At 39.4% G+C, this 18549-nt stretch overlaps 1 protein-coding gene across 1 annotated transcript; it reads left to right on the top strand.

Moving 5' to 3' along the window:
• The first annotated feature begins 6769 nt into the window (after nt 1-6769).
• dgat1b (diacylglycerol O-acyltransferase 1b) lies at nt 6770-17606 on the top strand. Its single transcript, XM_079626213.1, has 15 exons — nt 6770-7283; nt 9790-9877; nt 10856-10896; nt 11613-11698; nt 12177-12229; nt 12778-12883; nt 14653-14781; nt 15544-15609; nt 15845-15948; nt 16417-16455; nt 16552-16593; nt 16670-16714; nt 16857-16969; nt 17193-17258; nt 17451-17606. Exons 1-15 carry the CDS (start codon nt 7078-7080, stop codon nt 17551-17553), a joined length of 1287 nt encoding a protein of 428 aa, XP_079482339.1. The 5' UTR covers nt 6770-7077; the 3' UTR covers nt 17554-17606.
• The last annotated feature ends 943 nt before the right edge of the window (nt 17607-18549 follow it).

The raw sequence follows: 18549 nt of genomic DNA, 5'->3' as shown, positions 1-18549 counted from the left end.
TAGGCGGTTGCTAGGGTGTTCTGGGTGGTTGCTAGGTGGTTGCTAGGTGGTTGCTAGGGTGTTCTGGGTGGTTGCTAGGCAGTTGCTAGGGTGTTCAGGTTGGTTGCTAGGGCACCACAGATGGTTACTATGGGGTTAGGGCTAAGGTCAGGCACGAGGCCGCAGTTTAATCTCTATTAAACAAGTGCATTATAATGAGTGCACGAGGCCTGTGGCCTCGTGCCTATGAGTGAGTTTTTATAGAGTATTTAAAATCTCTATTAAACGAGTGCATTATAATGAGTGCACGAGGCCTGCGGCCTCGTGCCTATAGCCTATGGTTGCTAGGGTGCTGTAACTGGTTGCTATGGTGTGGCTATGAAGATTTTAGGCCATTACTTATTGGCTGCTGGATAATATAAATCCTCTGAGGGAGAGAGAGGGGGAGACATGCAGGGGTGTCAGGCCCTTTGTGTCTGTGTGTGTGAAAAATGACAGTTGGGATTTGAATTTCTGAAAATTCCGCAATGTTAAGTCAATGGGACTTTTTTGGCCGCTTTTTCGTCCGCTGTGCAAACATCATCCACCCGATCGCTTAGAAAAGATATAGCACACCTCTCCTCAATGAGCCGGTCGTTTTGACACCTCACTCAGAGGTCTGTGACAAACGGTGCGGGGCGAGTTACGCGCCAAACTTTGTCCAGAATAAAAAGAAGAAGAATAATAAGTATGAGCAATAACAATACTGTTGCCTTGCTAAAGCAAGCACCAGTAACTAGAACGTACATTTCCAGAAGAAAATGTGAATGGTGCTTGCAGTGGCAAAACTCGCCACTCACGACTTGCTAGAGTGTGGTACATAATTGCATATGAGCCAAAAACCATGTCTGTACGATGTTCTGGTGGTGAAATATGGCTTATTCATGTTGTTCAGGTGGTTGCTAGGTCGTTCTGGGTGGTTGCTAGGGTGTTTTGGGTGGTTGCTAGGGTGTTCTGGATGGTTGCTATGGTGTTGCTAGGGAGTTCTAAGGTATTTTGGGTGGTTGCTAGGGTGTTGCTAGGGAGTTCTGAGGTATTTTGGGTGGTTGCTATGGTGTTGCTAGGGAGTTCTAAGGTATTTTGGGTGGTTGCTAGGGTGTTATGGGTGGTTCCTAGGGTGTTTTGAGGTGTTTTGGGTGGTTGCTATGGTGTTGCTAGGGTGTTTTAAGGTGTTTTGGGTGGTTGCTAGGGAGTTCTAAGGTATTTTGGGTGGTTGCTATGGTGTTACTAGGTGGTTGGTAGTTTTCACAGATGGTTACTATGGGGTTAGGGCTAAGGTTAGGCACTCGGCCGCAGAGTATTTAAAATCTCTATTAAACGAGTGCATTATAATGAGTGCACGAGGCCTGCGGCCTCGTGCCTATGAGTGAGTTTTTATAGAGTATTTAAAATCTCTATTAAACGAGTGCATTATAATGAGTGCACGAGGCCTGCGGCCTCGTGCCTACAGCCTATGGTTGCTAGGGTGCTGTAACTGGTTGCTATGGTGTGGCTATGAAGATTTTAGGCCATTACTTATTGGCTGCTGGATAATATAAATCCTCTGAGGGAGAGAGAGGGGGAGACATGCAGGGGTGTCAGGCCCTTTGTGTCTGTGTGTGTGAAAAATGACAGTTGGGATTTGAATTTCTGAAAATTCCGCAATGTTAAGTCAATGGGACTTTTTTGGCCGCTTTTTCGTCCGCTGTGTGAACATCGTACACCCGATCGCTTAGAAAAGATATAGCACACCTCTCCTCAATGAGCCGGTCGATTTGACACCTCACCCAGGGGTCTGTGACAAACGGTGCGGGGCGAGTTTCGCGCCAAACTTTGTCCAGAATAAAAAGAATAATCAGAAGAATAATAATAAGTATGAGCAATAACACTAATGTTGCTTTGCCTATAGGCAAGCACCATTAACTAGAACGTACATTTCCAGAAGAAAATGTGAATGGTGCTTGCAGTGGCAAAACTCACCACTCGGTTGCTAGAGTGTGGTACATGATTGCATACGAGCCAACAACCATGTCTGTACGATGTTCTGCTGCTGAGATATGGCTTATTCATGTTTTGGGTTGGTTGCTAGGGTGTTCTGGGTGGTTACTAGGGTGTTTTGGGTGGTTGCTAGGCAGTTGCTAGGGTGTTCTAGGTGGTTACTAGGCAGTTGCTAAGGTGTTCTGGGTGGTTGCTAGGCGGTTGCTAGGGTGTTCTGGGTGGTTGCTAGGCAGTTGCTAGGGTGTTCTGGGTGGTTGCTAGGAAGTTCTAAGGTATTTTGGGTGGTTGCTATGGTGTTACTAGGGAGTTCTGAGGTATTTTGGGTGGTTGCTATGGTGTTGCTAGGGAGTTCTAAGGTATTTTGGGTGGTTGCTAGGGTGTTATGGGTGGTTCCTAGGGAGTTCTAAGGTATTTTGGGTGGTTGCTAGGGTGTTGCTAGGGAGTTCTAAGGTATTTTGAGTGGTTGTGTTATTAAACGAGTGCATTATAATGAGTGCACGAGGCCTGCGGCCTCGTGCCTATAGCCTATGGTTGCTAGGGTGCTGTAACTGGTTGCTATGGTGTGGCTATGAAGATTTTAGGCCATTACTTATTGGCTGCTGGATAATATAAATCCTCTGAGGGAGAGAGAGGGGGAGACATGCAGGGGTGTCAGGCCCTTTGTGTCTGTGTGTGTGAAAAATGACAGTTGGGATTTGAATTTCTGAAAATTCCGCAATGTTAAGTCAATGGGACTTTTTTGGCCGCTTTTTCGTCCGCTGTGCGAACATCGTACACCCGATCGCTTAGAAAAGATATAGCACACCTCTCCTCAATGGGCCGGTCGATTTGACACCTCACTCAGGGGTCTGTGACAAACGGTGCGGGGCGAGTTTCGCGCCAAACTTTGTCCAGAATAAAAAGAAGAAGAAGAATAATAAGTATGAGCAATAACAATACTGTTGCCTTGCTAAAGCAAGCACCAGTAACTAGAACGTACATTTCCAGAAGAAAATGTGAATGGTGCTTGCAGTGGCAAAAAACACGACCCGGTTGCTAGAGTGTGGTACATGATTGCATACGAGCCAACAACCATATCTGTACGATGTTCTGCTGCTGAGATATGGCTTATTCATGTTGTTCGGGTGGTTGCTAGGGTGTTCTGGGTGGTTGCTAGGTGGTTTCTAGGGTATTCTGGGTGGTTGCTAGGTGGTTGCTAGGGTGTTCTGGATGGTTGCTAGGCGGTTGCTAGGGTGTTCTGGGTGGTTGCTAGGCGGTTGCTAGGGTGTATTGGGTGGTTGCTAGGCGGTTGCTAGGGTGTTCTGGGTGGTTGTTAGGCGGTTGCTAGGGTGTTCAGGGCGGTTGCTAAGGTATTTTTGGTGGTTGCTATGGTGTTACTAGGTGGTTGGTAGTTTTCACAGATGGTTACTATGGGGTTAGGGCTAAGGTTAGGCACTCGGCCGCAGAGTATTTAAAATCTCTATTAAACGAGTGCATTATAATGAGTGCACGAGGCCTGCGGCCTCGTGCCTATGAGTGAGTTTTTATAGAGTATTTAAAATCTCTGTTAAACGAGTGCATTATAATGAGTGCACGAGGCCTGCGGCCTCGTGCCTATGAGTGAGTTTTTATAGAGTATTTAAAATCTCTATTAAACGAGTGCATTATAATGAGTGCACGAGGCCTGCGGCCTCGTGCCTATAGCCTATGGTTGCTAGGGTGCTGTAACTGGTTGCTATGGTGTGGCTATGAAGATTTTAGGCCATTACTTATTGGCTGCTGGATAATATAAATCCTCTGAGGGAGAGAGAGGGGGAGACATGCAGGGGTGTCAGGCCCTTTGTGTCTGTGTGTGTGAAAAATGACAGTTGGGATTTGAATTTCTGAAAATTCCGCAATGTTAAGTCAATGGGACTTTTTTGGCCGCTTTTTCGTCCGCTGTGCGAACATCGTACACCTGATCGCTTAGAAAAGATATAGCACACCTCTCCTCAATGGGCCGGTCGATTTGACACCTCACTCAGGGGTCTGTGACAAACGGTGCGGGGCGAGTTTCGCGCCGAACTTTTGTGTGGAAGAATAATAATTATTATAAGTATGGAGGAGAACACTAATGTTGCTTTGCCTATAGGCAAGCACCATTAAAAATAAGTATGCAAGAGAACACTAATGTTGCTTTGCCTATAGGCAAGCACCATTAATAATAGGAAGTTTAAGTACAATATCAGTAAGTTGGCTCTCACAAGCCAACTTAAAAATAAGTATGCAAGATAACACTAATGTTGCTTTGCCTATAGGCAAGCACCATTAATAAGTTTAAATAGGATTTCAGTATGTTGGCTTTCACAAGCCAACTTAATAAAAAAGTGGTTTCTTTAAAGTTTCAATTCAATTGTCTCTCCTACAGCTATGCGATTCAAAATGAGGGATTATTCATCTACAAATGAAAATTCTGTCATCATTTATTCATCACGTCATTACAGATCTGTATGACTTCTTTTTATTGTGGAGCACAAAGATATTTTGAAGTAAAAAAAAAAAAAAGTCAATTTAAATTTTGGCCCCCAACTTCCATTATATGTACAAAAAAAAATGGTTATTTTGTGTTCCATGGAAGAAGGACTGGTTTGAAATGACATGGGAATGAGGATGATAACAGAATTTTCATGTTTGGGTGAACAATCTTTTTAATTCTCATCATTTTCAGATTCTTCTCTGGAAAAAAAAAGAACAAAGTATCTCAACAATGTCAAACTGCTCAGATCAGAGATCAATTAGTTTCTGTTTTTATATTTTCCATTTTCAATTACATTTTAGGTAAAGTTTGATTATTGTTTTTGTTTCTTTCTCGTTAGTTTTGGGGTACTTCATCTTTGGGTAACTTATAAAGTTCTTAGTATTTTTTTCAGTTTTGGTTTTATTTATTTTAATACATCAACTTAAAATAAATAAAAATGATTAATGTTTCCTTAGTTGACAACTAAAATAAGTTATGTTTAATAAGTTTTTAACCATTATTTTAATTCAGTTAACATTTTTTTTATTTAAAGTAATAAATACAACTAACTATTTTTATGTCTCTACGAATTTTTGTAGACAATTGATATTCAAAGAAATATCTAATCTGAGAGCATCTGAGCAAAAACATGTTTCTCTGGTTTTGTGAGTGGCATAATTACATGTTAATCTAATCATTTGTCCTAGTGATGTCACTATAGCAGACATTATTTCAAAGAACCAACCAGTCAGATGATCCATGAGTGAGCAAGCTTGCGAAAGACAGAGACGTATAGAGAATGACAGCGATATCTGGAGTCAAGTCCTTGACTGAACCGCGAAAGTGCTGACACACGTGCCACCCCTGAAGTGTCTATCAGTCTGCCTGGATCGCAACAGAGATAAACTAGCTTTCGGTCCCTAATGACTGAGTAAATGTGGCATCCCTGTGATAAAACATGACGTGCCACTACGCCACGCAGGAGTGAGTGATTTCAGCCTCACAACTTCATTACAAATCCAAGGACACGATCGCAGCCGGGCACATTCCTCCTCACCTCAGGCCTACACAACCAAACGCCCCTGCCAGCTTGCTCTGACAGTCCTGACAGAAGAGAGGGTCACAAGTCATGCGGCCAGGCATAAAATACAATCAACCTGCCACTGAAATGTATAGAATTAATCTTTCTCAGGCCCCTATTTCATACCGGGGCTCGCAGCCAAGTGAAACAAGCGGCAGTATCTTTACTGAGGGAGCTGAGAACGAATGCAGCCATTTATACTCTAAAGTCACATTTTGCTGCTGCTGCCCTGGCCAGACTTTGAGTGTTTGAACTTACATCGATGCTGCTGACATAAAATAATCAATTATTAATTAAACACCTTTTTCTTTAAATTTTAGATGCACCGGAATCAAAAAATAACCATCATACACCAAAGCCTGGATGGCTGCACGCAACGTAGTCGTTTTTGCTGCACTGCTCGGATACAGCATTCAAAAAGTTGCTTCTGAAATGTCTTTCTCACTTTGATGTACTGCAGAATGTTTTCTTGTAGTTTACTTTGCAACTTTGATAAGAGGGAAGGTGAAATGTTTTGCCTCGATGAGCACTGAGCGTCTTAGGTAGCGGTTGTCTGCACACTGCACATTTTCGAGCTTATTTCCACCTGTTTTTTGTAACTCCTAGAATAAACATGGGAATCAAATATTTTGGAATCACGCAAAATCCTGATCTCAACCATTACTTCCAAAATACCAAATTTACAATAGGCTATATGTTCAATAGGCTATATTCCAACATTGTGGTATTTGTTATAAGCTATCCCTGTCAAAATATCAACAGGAAGATGGAAAAAAAAACTTATACTGCTTGAAGATCCGAGATTTTGTATTGTAACATGCAGTAGATTAGTGTGCAATAACGTATGGTGAAGCTGGTTATATTAAAGGGACAGACTAAAAAGTTGCATGTTGTTCCATAACAGAATTACTTTTTTTTATGTGAAACAAAATTAGATGCGAGACAGAATGGGAGGCTCAGTCACTAATCACCATTCACTTTCATTGTATTGGTTGTGGAAAAGACCTAAATAAAGTAAATGCTGTTACAGTCCATAACATCTTCTTTTTTTTTTTTAAGAAAAGAAAGTCATTCGAGTTTCAACAGTAAATTTGTTCTCTTTCAACAGCAAATATCTTCTCTTTTTTGTTCAATTCATTCTTTATATTAGGCTATTTATAAAGGTCTTGTTTTTTTGTGTGAAATAGCCTATCACAATGTTACCCTTATGGCAGCTCAGAGTTACAGTATTACACACTGACTCCTATTGGCTTAGACGAGTTGTTTTACATGCCAGCCCAGAATCAACGCGGAACTATATCCGGGGGGAAAGTGCCTGAAACTCATTTTATTAACAAACGTGCTAAAGTCCACACAATCGTTTGAGTCAGGCAGCATTATTACACATATTGCGTCAGCCTAATAGCTTGCAAAACTGGGGCTTTACGCAAAAGCTAGTTTTTCCGGTCGCAGAGCATGAAACTCCTGCTCCGACTTGGTATATTACATTTGTTTGCTGAAGGCTTGCTGTAAATTTGCTAGAATCATGATTGACAAGGATGATTTTCGGCCCATCACACGGAATCGTAGGCGCGCGACCATCACGAACGTAAAGAGCGAGACTGTGAAACTCAGAAACGGCGCGACCGCAGCAGCAGCCAGTGATCCCAAGGCACGGGAGGCTCTCACCAAAAACTTACAGGCACCGCTGAACGAAGACAAACGAAAATGCGGTCTCTACGACAAAATGAGGTAAGATGTAGTTTACGCCAAGACGTCATGCAACAAACGTAGGTTGTTGTCGTTGTGTGGGCATTTATATGTGACAACAGTGACAAAGGTGGTGCACTGCACAGAGAGAAAGGCAGGATTCGCCAATGTGCATGTGGCGCTGTAGGCTACAGGACACTTTTAAGTTAACCCCTTTTTACCCAAAATACCATCATTTCACTTATTGTAAAGTTACTGAAAACCTATTCCATTGAGCAAAACTAAAAAATAATAAAGTGATGATATATGTGATGATTCCAGGATTCTCGATCATTAGCTAAATAATTCTGCTAAATGATTTGGGATGTAACAACATATTCCGGATTATGGGGGGATAAAATGTAATAAATAAATAAAATATAGGCCTACTGTCGAAAATAAAAAGAGTATAGACCATTGATCTGCAATTATCTTGGGAGGAGGGGCATGTCACCCTTTATGTTTTTAGAGTGAAAAAGTCAGTTCCTAAAGTAAAAATTCCATTTATTTTCTCCATAGGATAATTGATTTTGAACAAAAAGTTAGAAAACTTTAAGAAAATTTTAAAAGGCAGACATACTGCGAGCTATGAAGTTGGTAATCAAGGGAATATGTTTTAGTGAAAGCAATAAGCAATCAATATTGGGGATATGTCCGTTGGTGGTGACGCCCCTGTGGAAATGAATTGTCTATGGAGCTTTGCCAGACCCTAACTCAGTTACAACTGAGAGTGGTCTGGGTTTTCCCAGGCTATAAACAAAGACTTTAAAAAAAAAAATCCCTATGGTCAAAATATCTCAGGAACCAAGGCAGCTGAAAAAGTGGGCAGGCACTGTTGCACTCTATAGGCTGATTTCATGCAGTGACCACCATTTTGAAATTAAATCCCCAGGTAAACAACAAAGTCATGGGCAGAGGAAAAACAACAGCAGGATAAACATAATGAAACTTACAATTGTGGAGGAGTGCCTCTTACAAACTTTAAAGCTTTTAAATAGGTTTGCTGCCATTTGGAACCACAGTGCACACTCCATACCAAAGATCTTATATTTACAGGTATAATTATACTACCTACTTAAAAATGTTCACGCCCTTTTAAAAACAACTAAAAAACTTGAGTGTACTTGAATTGTGTGCTTACCATTACCAATCTTAGTTCTCTCACCTCAGCCTTATTTTTATTCCAAAAGGGCGGATTGCTAGCCTGGGAAAACCCAGACCACTTCCGGCAAATTTAGATTTGCTCTGCAAGTGGGTCTGGCAAAGAGCCCATTGAAACCCATTTCCAATCCGTCGAAATCGCGGCACCAATCAGAAACGTTGGGGCGGGCTTTACACGATGACGACAGAGCAGAGACGGTGACGCAGATTTTGTACATTACAAAGATGGATGCCGCCGTGAAACATCACAACATCACTCGTTCGAATCAGGTATCGCGTCTGTTTCAAGCGATTTAAAATGGTCATATTCGTTAACATAAACAGAGAATTGCTGAGAGTCTCATATGTTTCTCCGTCGCTCTGCATACGTCATGTCATTCATCACTCTGATTGGTTTTAGATCTATCTGACGTCCGTTGGTGACGCCCCTGTGGAAATGAATTGTCTATGGAGCTTTGCCAGACCCTTACTCAGTTACAACTGAGAGTGGTCTGGGTTTTCCCAGGCTAGCGGATTGCCTGTGTTCTGACGAATAATGCTACCTATCAGATTGTATCAGAACACTATATTTGCACTGTTTTAATGGTAAATATGAGCATTAATAAAGCCTCAAACAACATAAATATGATGCTGGTAGCACAATCTGAAAGGTAGCATTTTTCGCTAATCGAATTGTGCTACTGTTTTAACTAAAGGTAGCACAATCTCTGTAAACGTCAAACTGCTTGATCAGGACAGTTTCGCATTGCATAGCAACTAACATGTTTAGGAAATTACTATGGTGGTGTTTGATGCTAATTGGTGTTTCAGGGGGAAAATCAAAAAGGCCCTTTTAGCCTTATTATACTCTATGGATTTTAGTTAGATACTTAGATTTTCCTGTAATTGGCTGAGCAGTCATTTGGATGGCTCACCAATGTATTAGATATCTCTCTGATACATAAAATAAGTAAGCTTGACCAGAATTTTTGTGGGGGAGAAGAATTTATTAAAGTAGTGTAGCAAAGTTCTTAAACAGAGATGTTAGCATGTCTGCCTTCAAAATAATCTCTGAGGGAAAGAACTTTATGTACAAAGGGGCTACAAACAATACTGTGAGGACATTCCACTGGAGCAATCTACCCTGAGAAATGCTGTTCCTTTGTTATTCGAATAGTACAATTTGGTTGGATCACACCTTTACAGACACAGATACAAAGTTGATTGCACGGTGCACCTAAAATCTTTCAATACCGAACCGATATAGAAAAATTACTATATCTATATAAAGAACAATAACATTACATTCTAAATAGTTAAATTTTTTGTTACTGTTTTTATTTCATGTTTTCCTTGTTTCCTCCTATAGTTGCCACAAGTTGCAGGAGTCAATGCTGAGTTCTGCGAGCAGCTTCAAAAATTACAGAGGCATCCTGAACTGGTGTGTTGTAATGCTGGTGAGTCTGAATCCTGAAACAATCCCTATCGCACTACATGCTTTGACTTGCCTACTCATTCTTCTAGTTGAACTGTGTCACATATATCAGTGTGGTTGTAAACATTTCCTCTTGCTGCCAAAGATTACTACTAATATTTTATTATGCAAGTAAAAAAAAAAAAAACCTGTTAAAGTAAAAACCGGTTAAATAATATTATGTTATGGTTTAAAAGAAGCCAACTTGTTGCTCAGATGTCCACTTCCAGATCATTGGATTATTTGAATATGTCTTGTTTCTGTGAGTACATGTTCATTTAATGAATGAACCACTTGGAAAAGTTTGTCTTTCTGTCTGAAATGGATAAGCACAAGCATTAGGCATTATAGAAGCTAAAATATCTCTTTTTGGACTTAACAGATCTAATTTTAACACAGGAAAACCCACACTAGTGACAGAATTGTATTGCAATGACACATTTTAAGAAACATCGGATGGTGTGTGGCAGTCATGTGGCATGTGAAGAATCTTTGATTAGTTTGTCTGTTTATGGAGACACACTTAATGCCAAGTGAGACCCAAAAATAAACAGCTCAAAACAGCTTGTCTCTCTAAACACTAGCTGAACATGGAGGACAGCCAGCCAAGTCCTTGTCTTCGAAACTGTGTGAAGAATGCATTCACGCTTTTCAACTTACTGTTAATGTGAGCTTTGAGACGACTCAATTTTGTCCTCTGCAAATTTTTTCAGCCTGACTTTTTTCCTTTCATCCATTGTTCTTTCTCATTCTGTACGTATGAATAAGTGTGTCTGTCTTCTGTATGGATTTATGGACATGAATTTCAATATATCTCTGCAAACTGAACAGACAGTGAATAAGGATCTTTGGAAGGTTTTATTCTGGTTGTTCTGACATGTTTTAGCTAGCATTAGTGATGTATTCTTGTGTTGGTTTTAATTTGTTTTCTTCATGAATGTGTGTCTCTGCTTTTTTGCAGGTTTTGAGCAATGCACGCCTGTTCTTGGAAAACCTTCTAAGGTATGAACCGTATGCTTTTTTTTTCTGAAACAGCCATAACATACAGTTTGAATGCTTAAAATGAAAAATCTGCATGAAATTTAAATTCACCCTATCTATTGAATGACTTATCCAGGATTTTTACGACACAATATGGAAGAAAGGGTATGTCGGCATCGCTACTTCCATTTAATTGCGACTTTAATGAATTAAAAATGGGAGATTTGTGGCCTTTGGTCCAATTATTTGTCTTAATTGACAATATCAATATACTGTGCATACTTGATTTTAATATCAATCATTCATCTTGCACAAAAGGGCACATACACCAGAATGCGGTCCTTAAACGTTTACAACTGACCTTTATCTCCAACTTCCCCATTGAGTAGGTGTCGAATGAACACAAAAGTGTTCAAACGCATTCAGTTCTGTTCAGTGTTTTGAGTGTCATGCAGATGAGGATGAGTCTATAGGGTTTGTTTGATAAGTGTACAGGCCTTCCTCTCCCTGAGTGGAATGAAACACTAAACCCCATGCTGAGGGAACCATATGCTGTCATCATGTTGCACACTGCTGCTTGCAGACAGTATGTATACAGCTGCCCGCGGAAACCGCCGCAAATAATCTGAGGTTCAGAACAAGGGACGAATGCAGGAATAAAAATATGTTGCGTCAGATGTGTAAAGGTTTGGGGAACATGTCTGTTTTGTAATTCACATCCATTTTTTGTGTCATAGGTATGGCATTTTAGTGGACCCCATTCAAGTGGTGTCATTGTTCCTCAAGGACCCTTATAGCTGGCCTGCTGCATGCCTGGTCATTGGTATGTATTTTAAGAGGGAGCTTACTATATATATATACTATATATCCCCCTTTAGTTTATTCTTTTGTTTTCCAGACAGGGGCATTATTAATATCAGGCTGGCAGAGAACACTCCCACATATTCAGATAATGCATGTTTGATTTGAAGTTTGTCAAAATACTCCTTGTTAATCTGCTAAAAAGTAGATTTTGTGTATAATGTTTGCATCTTATCAAAGACAGAAGTATAATTGTTTTTAACCCTTAGTCTTTATGGAGCGATTTTATCTTGTTTGTAGCATGTAGTGTGTGTGTGCGTGTGCGCGTGCGTGCGTGCATGCATGTTGGCCGTCTGCCCCGTTGTAAGGTTCATCCTGAGGGTATAATTTTGACCCTTGTCTGTTTCATTACAGGCTGCAAAAATACTTGTATTACTAAAACTGCATTTGTTTTTTTAAATATGATCATATTTGACATTATAACAATTTGTTTCTTGCAGTTTCTAATGTTTTTATACTCGTGGCATTGTACACAGAGAGGAAACTAGCCATGGTGAGTTCAAAAGCCATTCACATTTCTACGTTTAATCTGTTTATCATAATGAATAAAGCCATTGTCATAAAAATGCAAGGGTTCAGTCACTTCACACAGTATAATTTGGCGTTTGAAATTACATTGAGGGGTTATGAAGAGTTCAATTTAGAGGGCGATTTTGATTCATTGCGTTTTAAAAAGCCTGACATATTTGAGAGAGCTTGCAAATGTGAACCGAGTATCAGCACATTTACTCAACTGGCTGAATTGAAACTGAATGAACTTATAAACAGCTCAGGCATTTTGCTGATGTTGTGTAAGACTTGCATAAAAAAAATGAAGTGTAGGGCATTTAGGGAATTTTTTTTATGTGCAAAAACATCTGTTTTATGTTCCTTGGGTTTTGATTGTTTTATGTCATTTCTTAATTTGTTAATTTGTCAGATTATGTTATTATCTAGGCTATTTGTGTATTGATATCTGTGTTTGGTGATTATAGTGCTCTGCTGTGTGTGATTGTGTTGTCCTCAGACATGTTGTAATTGCCTCTTTGGTGTGTTTTCCAGGGGTTGATCAGTGAGAAGGTCGGCCTGCTGATCTACATCTTTAATTTAACAGCCGTCTTATATTTTCCGGTGGTTGTTGTGTTGAAGCTGCCATCTATTACACCAGGTGAGACTGTACATTATACACACACTTTCATGGTGCATTGTGTACACACACTTTCATGGTGCATTGTGTACAATACAACACTTACACAAACACATACACATACACTCTTTCCCCGCCATTGACGAAAATTTCCATCATTTGCGAGAAAACGCTTGCCCGCTATTGATGGAATTTTCCGGCTTTCCGTGTTTTCGCTTTTATTATACGATAGGGGGCGCTGTTACACTTCTTCTGAAAGAGTACTGAATCTCCTGATCAAAACACATGAGAACAAGACGCAGAAACCAGTCATATCATAAAATAATGCAAGCACCAACATTAAAAAGCATATAAATCAAAACTGCCAGATGAAATGTCTACCCAGGACTAGCTACTAAGGACTGTGCAAGCATTAGGTGTGTTGATGGACTCTATGTTTTGATCACCGTTCTGAATTCGATCCGGATGTAGTCTTTGACAAAAACTTAATTTTCTCAGATATTTGTTCAAAATATTGCTTTTCTTTTATGAAACTTACCCACATTCAAGTGTTGATAATAAAATAATGCATAAATCTAGAATAAAGTAGTTTCTTTTTCTTTTTTTTTAATAAAGCAAAGGGTCAGTTCTTTCTTTTGATATATTGCATTTTCAGATATTCATACCATAAAGTATTCTGGGGGCCATGAAGTTTTTGTGAAAATGATCAAAAACGATGGCAGGGAAAGAGTTAAAATCATATTTGAGATATTTAGCAGATATTAAAATTAAATACTGTAATATGTTGTATACTGATACAGTATACTGTAAATTATAATATTGTGGTATATTATTATTTTAAATGTATATAAATGAATACTATAACTTCAATTGTATCATTTAAAATGACTGATTTTAGTTTTTAGTGTTTTATTAACTTATTCAAAATAGTGTGGAATTCTAATATCAGCCATTCATTGGTCATATATACATAAAGAATTTTTTTCTGGATAATCATCAGCACAAATAAAAACATTTTAATGATCTTAATTAATTTAGTTAATTAATTTTAACTATAATATGCCTATCATGTGATCAGGTGATCCAGCAGAAAGGATTGGGCACAACCTAATTATAATGTCTGACATAATTATATTATGTCTGAGTCTGACCCTCATTGTGTCCTGCTTAGTGATTGACCGACATATTGAGCCATTTCAAATTGTAAACCTAAATTCAGGGGCAATATAATTATGCATTTTTGTAGGAAATATAATCCCTCACTTCCTCCTCTCCATACCACAACTTTCACTGGCTCTTCTGTCCGCTCTCATCTGTTTGCGCTACGGGAGGTGAAAATGTGCCTCCATCTGTCAGCCTAGTACTGCACACACTGCTCCTGTACCAGACAGCCAGGTCATTTCAGGGGCCGTCGGGGCCTCTGCTGGTCCTACAGCCCTTGAGTCCATCTCTCTGGGGCATAGACGCACTCCAGAGCCCCTGCATGGACCATTTCCACCCAACATATGGCTGCTATTGATAAAGCAGTGGTGGAGGGAGCATTTGAGTGTGAGCCAGCTCTGTGCACGCTAGAGTGGTGATGGGCTATGAGTCTGGACGTGCTGGGTCATGTGACTATAAGTTATGAGCTATTGAAAGGGGGCATGCTGCGGTGTTGTGATGGAAGTGTATTTGCATTACAAACCTCTTGTGTTCCTATTTCCAGGTATTAAAAGGAAGAAGTGAGTTCTGTTTTTGCAGAATAGTTCTTTCTAATAGCGTGTTTCTGTCATTGTGTCCTCTTTATGCAGTCGGAGGGGCGTTTGCCTTAGGAATCTACACCATCCTGTTTTTGAAGCTGTACTCGTATAAAGATGTTAACAGGTGGTGCAGAGAAAAAACGCAAGCGAAGGCCCGCAGCCTCTCCAGATCCCTTTCATGTGAGTAAATGCATCCACTCCCCGTCAAACATTACATGCAGTCTCTTCTGCAGTATGAAGGGTATGAAACACATATATATTGCTAGTTTAATATATTTAGTGCACTTTATGGCCAAAACTGTGATGACATTTTTGTCGCCCCTTTATTAGCTATAATAAACACTATGTTGCACTATGGACATTGTTCCATCCCCTGTGATGAGGGTGCACCATCCATAAAAACTGTTCCTGGTCTTTGTGAATTATTAACAATTTTGGCGATCGTTCTGCAATGAACGATGTGCCGTTTGTGCTGGAAAAAAAAGCCTGAAGGACAATTTACTCTCCCTCAAGTTGTTCGATACTTGTATGAGTTTCTTAATTCTGTTGAACACAATAGAAGATAACCAGACTGTAGTCATTGACTTACATAGTTTTTTTTTATCCTACTATGGAAGTCAATGGATACTGTCAACTGTTTGAATACTAACATTCATTAAAATATAAACTTTTGTGTTCAACAGAAGAAAGAAACTCATATTCATGAGTAATTCATTTATAGTTCATAATCTACATTTTCACTATTCCTTTAATTCTTGCAGTTGCAAGATTGCAAAATCCTGGAGGGACAGGTTATACGATTAATAGTGATCATTTTAGTTATGTCCTTGGGGTTTGGTCGAGAGTTCAATATGTTTTGCAGTAAATGTTCTTATTCTTTAGCTGAACGTCAGGTTTAATTGACATTGGAAGCAGATTTGTTAATTTCTTAAAAACTTTTAGGTCCATCAACTCAATCTGCATCCGGTGGAATGCAAGTGTCTTATCCAGGAAATCTCTCTCTCAGGGGTAAGCTACAGTATGGCTTAAATGTTATTTAAGGCAATACAATTTCATAGTTCTGCTTTGTTGAAATACAGAATAGTGTTAGACACAGATGCTAACACAGTCATTGTTATTTCCAATCATAATTAAAGATTTTCTTTTATTTTCATGATACAATAATTAACAATAATCGTGTCAGTGTCAAATACTATGACCTGAGAACATGTAGTTTGTATTTTGACTTTTTTCTTTTTTTCAGATATGTATTATTTTGTTTTTGCTCCAACCCTGTGCTATGAGCTGAATTTCCCCCGCTCTGAATCCATCCGAATGGGATTTCTGTTCAGGAGGCTCTTTGAGATGGTACGTGATTGGCTTGGACATATTCCTGACGTTATTGACAGTTCTTTATATTGATAAGTTGTGCTACAAGATTTGTTCATAGTATATTATGACTTGTTTATTTTGTGAATATTGCATTCTTGCCTAAATCTGCAAATGGCAATAAATCATCGGAATTAGCTTATTGTTTGCACACAATTGCCGGGAGTCGTGGCAGGAATATATGAGGGTAATTTTTATTTATGAAAGTGCTTCTTGTTAGAGCATTACTTTCAGTTATAGCTGTTGCAAATTACACATTTCACACACACACACACACACACACACACACACACACACACACACACACACACACACACACACACACACACACACACACACACACACACACACACACACACACACACGTTTCTATTGTTAACATTTTAGTTTTATATTTAGTTTTATATTTAGTGAGAAATTCAAATCAGTTTCGCTTGTCTGTTGCAGTTTCTCCTCACACAGTTATTGGTTGGTTTAACGCAGCAGGTAAGCATCACAGTGCATTTGAAGATCACATCAAGCCTCAATTTTCATGTCTTTGAGACAAATTTCATTTCTAGTGTTCTTTTTATTGTCTTTCAGTGGATGGTGCCAATCATTCGAAGTTCAATGAAGCCATTGCAGGTGTGTTCATGTGCTTTATCTTCTGTTTTTCAGTGCTTTAAAAACAAGCTCTAATTCTATTTTTCATTTTTGTCAGGAAATGGACTACTCTAGAATGACAGAGCGTCTGCTTAGACTGACAGTAAGTTAAACAAACTTGAAGGTCAATGTTTCCTTCTCAGAATAGAAACACAGTCCTGTGTTCTGATCTGTGTTGTTTTGATGAAAGAAATGAAGCATGAAACAAATTATGGAGTAAATACTGCTATCTATTTTTATACTAGGTGCCCAACCATCTCATCTGGTTGATTTTCTTCTACTCGTTTTTCCATTCCTCAATGAACTTTGTGGCTGAGCTGTTGAGGTTTGGGGATCGGGAATTCTACCGTGACTGGTGGTGAGTGATGTTATCTTCTTTGGATGTCTTTACAGTTATTTCTCTTAGTAAAAGCTTTATTTGAGCGGCTGGGGGGGTACCACTTCCACACCGTACTGCGTTTGATGGGCTTTGAATGCAGTCAATCTGGTTTATATGCGCCTTCTCTCCCTCTTCCACTTCCATTTCATACTGTACGGAGAGTTTTAGTCTCGGATGGATTGTGACACTGTGTTTCTTTTAGGAACTCCGAGACGATAACGTACTTCTGGCAAAACTGGAATATTCCTGTGCACAAGTGGTGTCTCCGGTGAGTGAAGGGGGGGTTTTGAAAGGGACCGCAGACAGCTGTTGGGAGGCGAGATGAAATACGACACAGTAAAACTCACAGAGACTATAATGAAGAGAGACTATAATGTGATCTGTCCTCAAGAAATATATGGTTATTTACAGTTCACACTGGCTGTGAGTTTATGTGCTTCTCTCTCTCCTGTTTTCAAAGACACTTTTACAAGCCGTTGATGCGAAGAGGCGCTGGCAAGTTACTGAGCCAATCAGCTGTATTTTTCGCCTCTGCTTTTTTTCACGAGGTGAGATATGCATAAATCACACACTGTTTTAAACATTCTGTCGGGTCATGGCAAATGAAAGTTAACAGTCTAAGCAGGGTAACAACCTGTGTGAATTATTCTCATGTGCTACTTGTCATAAGCAAAATCAATACACAGTAATATTTCAGAAGCTCTTGTGTTTACTTTGAATATTTTACTATTAATGCCATTAAAATACCCCAAAAAAGTGCATAAACTTAAACCATTATTAACCACTGCTCACTTAAAGTTAATCTTAAAAAATACTATTCTATTTTTAAATGTAATCTTGAAAGTTCACTTGTAACATTTAAACAATTGATTTTAGTTGTCAGTGTTTAAAAAAAAAAGAAAGAGACAAAATGATATAATATTTTAATATCAGCCATTTGTCAGTTATATGAAGCTGGGTTAAAGAAAGTATTTTAAAACTAAAACTTCACTTAAAAATAAAAATAAATGAACAAATGTACTCAAATTTATAAAAAATAATAATAATATTGGAGACCTTTTGAGCATTGCAGGAAGCAGCTGTTCTTTTGAAGCAGCTGTGGATTCTAGAATCATTTGTAAAATTTTAGATGTTCTCCACTCCCGAGGCGTCGTCTGATTTCCCTGACTCAGAAGCAGGTGCCCGGCGTTTGGCTGGTAGCCACCGTTCTTCAGAGGAGATGAAGGTCAGAACGGAGGGATGAGGAAGATGAAGAACAGGCTCCTATCAGGCTGCTGTTCTCTGTGATAAGCTGTGAGCTGAGCTGGGGGAAGGGAGAGAGAGAGAGAAATCAGAGAGGAAGATGTGTCCAATCCGCAGGTGCAGGCAGATAGTATTCTTAACCGTCTTATTAAAAAACATTGACCTTCACAAGGCACCTCAGAACCGGACCCAGGATCACGGTAATGACTCGGAAAGCTCAGATGGAGAGTGAAGTTTCATCTCAGGCATATCTAAAACTGGAGCTGTAAAGATACACTGAAATTTTAAAAAGGCTTTATTTATTTAGGGGTGATGTG

This window comes from Phoxinus phoxinus (genome assembly GCF_949152265.1).
Source record: "Phoxinus phoxinus genome assembly, chromosome: 10".
NCBI classification, from domain to species: domain Eukaryota; kingdom Metazoa; phylum Chordata; class Actinopteri; order Cypriniformes; family Leuciscidae; genus Phoxinus; species Phoxinus phoxinus.
This window is presented reverse-complemented; position numbering and strand designations above follow the sequence as displayed.